General features: G+C 48.6%; 1 protein-coding gene across 1 annotated transcript; it reads left to right on the plus strand.

Moving 5' to 3' along the window:
- Positions 1–1,032: 1,032 nt before the first annotated feature.
- LOC119790483 (gap junction alpha-9 protein-like) lies at positions 1,033–3,068 on the plus strand. The gene has a single exon (XM_038296025.1). The coding sequence runs from the start codon at positions 1,449–1,451 to the stop codon at positions 2,955–2,957; it is 1,509 nt and encodes a 502-aa protein (XP_038151953.1). The 5' UTR covers positions 1,033–1,448; the 3' UTR covers positions 2,958–3,068.
- The last annotated feature ends 202 nt before the right edge of the window (positions 3,069–3,270 follow it).

Here is a 3,270-nt window from a genome sequence, read left to right on the forward strand (position 1 = left end):
ATTAACTTAAAATGCTGAAACCTGCCGGCAGAATATGTTCGCTTTTATTATCCTGCTGCCTGGATTATTTAGATGAAAAACACCTACCAGCTGCTGCGGTGAACCGCGAGGAGGCGACCCGGCCAGAGGCTGCTGATGAAGGGATTCCTACTGTCGGCGCACCGCTGGTATGTGGGGGTCTGAGCGGCTCCGACAGAAATAATATTAGAAGGCAGGATGGTAATCTGGATGAACTGACTGCAATGATTAAGTTTTCAGGTGGACTTTATCACTTAAAAACATATTAAAACTACTTTATTCCCACTGATCACAGCAAATATAGCTGCAAGGCAAAGAAAGGATAGGGTAGCTCCGCCCAACGCGCGTCAGACACACTTTTGGACCGCGCAGCCAGAGCAGCAAAGCTGCTTCAGCCGCGCGTCAGAACTAACTGGTACAAGCAGCAAAAATGAAGCAGCAGACGCGATTTTGCTGCTCTTGCTTCATCCGGTGTGAACGTAGCGTGAGGCTGATGGCAGAGTTGATTCCTGGCATCCTAAAAACTCGAATTCAAGGTTTAACCCTGGTTTCATTCAGCTTTCAGCCATTGCATTTACATTATATTACTCTGGCAGCAGTTCCTACAAATGACCGTAGCATGTGTAGCACATACTGCTGAGTAGAACATGTGGAATGTATATGGCCGTATCTGCTGTAGTCTTATAGTAGTAGCCATTCAAAATGGCCCTTGCCAGTCAAATGCCAGCCGAATGGCAGCCTACTCCCCTGCGACTCCCAGAAAATCCCCTCCAACTTCCAGCCACTGACCTCCTGGTCGTGCTTTTTTTTTTACGGTGACTCCACCCTTTCACTGAATTACAGGGTCTGACCACGAGATGACGCTTCTCTTTAGATCTTTATGTCCACAAATCATGATAGAGAGAAGGAATTGTAGGCGACCAGCCAAGGGCCATGGAAAGTTAGTAAATTTTGAATGGCTACTGCTGTAAATTAAGCTTCATCAAATAAGTGGATTTTGGGGTTAAGCTGCTCTTTAGCATAGAGGGAAGTTGCTTGAGGTGGTTATGAAATGTATGCTGGATGTCTTCTTTTGCTAGCTAATAATACGCTTTGAAAGGTGTCCATTTTTTGGGATAAGACTGCGACTCCTTGAGGTATCCTATCTGCCCAAGGAACACCTTGCGATTCCAACCCCGATGATTCAAATATATGTTTCTAAGTTTGTCCGCAAATGGCATAAATCAGTTTATCCCCCCAATAGACTCTCTGCTGGAGTGGCACTGACAGCTTCAAACACATACTGATGTAGAAATGTCTCTGGATGAGTATCTACTGTAAATCCAAAGTCTAAATCTCTGACATCCTCACAATGAGCCCAAGATCTTTGTGTATTAACTGTTCTGAATGTGTTTGTTTCTCCGCTGATTCTAGCCCCGCTAATGTAAAAAATGGGAGACTGGAACTTCCTGGGTGGGATCTTGGAGGAGGTGCATATCCACTCCACCATGGTCGGCAAGATCTGGTTGACCATCCTGTTTATCTTCCGGATGCTGGTGCTAGGTGTGGCCGCCGAGGATGTGTGGAACGATGAGCAGTCCGACTTCATCTGCAACACGGAGCAGCCTGGCTGTCGAAACGTCTGCTACGACCAGGCTTTCCCCATCTCCCTGATCCGCTACTGGGTGCTCCAGGTGATCTTTGTGTCCTCCCCCTCCCTAGTCTACATGGGCCACGCCATCTATCAGCTGCGTGCACTGGAGAAGGAACGCCACTGCAAGAAGGTGGCTCTGCGCCGGGAGCTGGAAGCCGTTGATGCAGAGATGGTGGAGGTGAAGAGGAGGATTGAGAAGGAAATGAGGCAGCTGGAGCAGGGGAAGCTGAACAAAGCCCCACTGAGAGGCTCCCTGCTGTGCACCTATGTAGCCCACATTGTTACTCGCTCTGTGGTGGAGGTGAGCTTCATGACTGGTCAGTACATCCTCTATGGACACCGCCTGAGCACGCTGTATAAGTGTGAGAGGGACCCGTGTCCCAACATGGTGGACTGTTTTGTCTCCAGATCCACGGAAAAAACCATCTTCATGATGTTCATGCAAGCTATTGCTTGCATCTCCCTCTTTCTCAGCCTGCTGGAGATAATGCATCTAGGGTTCAAGAAGGTCAAGAAAGGTATTCTCAACTACTATCCCCACCTCAAGGATGATCTGGATGACTATTATCTGAACAAGTCCAAAAAGAACTCTGTTGTCCATCAAGTTTGCGTTGGAACTTCGGTCGGACGCAAGAGCACGATTCCCACTGCTCCCAGTGGATACACATTACTGCTGGAAAAACAGGGCAATGGACCCAACTACCCCCTACTCAGCGCCTCCTCTGCCTTTGTGCCTATACAAGGGGATCTCGGCGCAAAGCCGGACAGCCACAAGGACACCAAAGAGGGAGTACCAAGTCCCACAGAGCAGAACAGCAACTCTAACAACACAAGCAGTGAGACACGCTCACCTCCTGTGGACAAAGAAGATGAACCAGAGGAGCTGTCCTCAACCCACCATGATGAACTAGAGTGTGGGAGCTGTGAGTACCCTACTCTTCCTGTGGCAGACACTTCATCCTCTACCACATTGTCTGGCATGACGAGGAAGATACGAAGGCTCAGTCCACCATGGAACTGTTCAACGGTGGTGGAGGGAAACTGCTCAGACAGTGGAGACTCCTACCGCGGAAACGGCAGCATGAAGCTACGCAGCAGCGTTGCCGGCCCCAGAGCCAGAATCGTCTCCAAGTCAGACACGAAAAGGCCGAGCAGGTCCCAGAGCCCAGACTCTGTCGGGGAGCTGAGCTCAATGTCTCGACAAAGCAGGGAGAGTAATAGTCCTGTCACTTCCTCTCCGAACAGGAGAGTTTCAGCAGCAAGCAGTGGGAGTAGCAGACGTGCCCCAACAGACTTGCAAATTTAAAACAGACTCTTTGTAGGTAGAACAGAACAAAAATCCTGATTCAGACATCTCTTTTGATTTTTCTTCCGAAAATGCAAAAGTACTGTTGACAATTGAGGGGAAAATGGAGCAGAAAATTAATACATGATACAGTAAGAACTGAGCAAAGAGTCAAAGCTCATCTGGATCTTGACCAAAAGAGCGAGATCCCAGATCAAAGCAGCTCTAATTAGTTTTCTCTGCAGAATGGCTAGGCCCCCCTTAGAGACCAAATAAGAAGCGCAGTCATTCAAGAGAGGCGCAGAGTAGACTCATCCTCATCGAGAGAAGTCAG

This window comes from Cyprinodon tularosa, unplaced genomic scaffold, assembly GCF_016077235.1.
Source record: "Cyprinodon tularosa strain WSP-4 unplaced genomic scaffold, ASM1607723v1 ctg366, whole genome shotgun sequence".
Classification (NCBI taxonomy): domain Eukaryota; kingdom Metazoa; phylum Chordata; class Actinopteri; order Cyprinodontiformes; family Cyprinodontidae; genus Cyprinodon; species Cyprinodon tularosa.

Excerpts from the sequence above, each read along its gene's own strand:
- LOC119790483 (XM_038296025.1), top strand. The coding sequence starts at position 1,449 with ATGGGAGACTGGAACTTCCTGGGTGGGATCTTGGAGGAGGTGCATATC.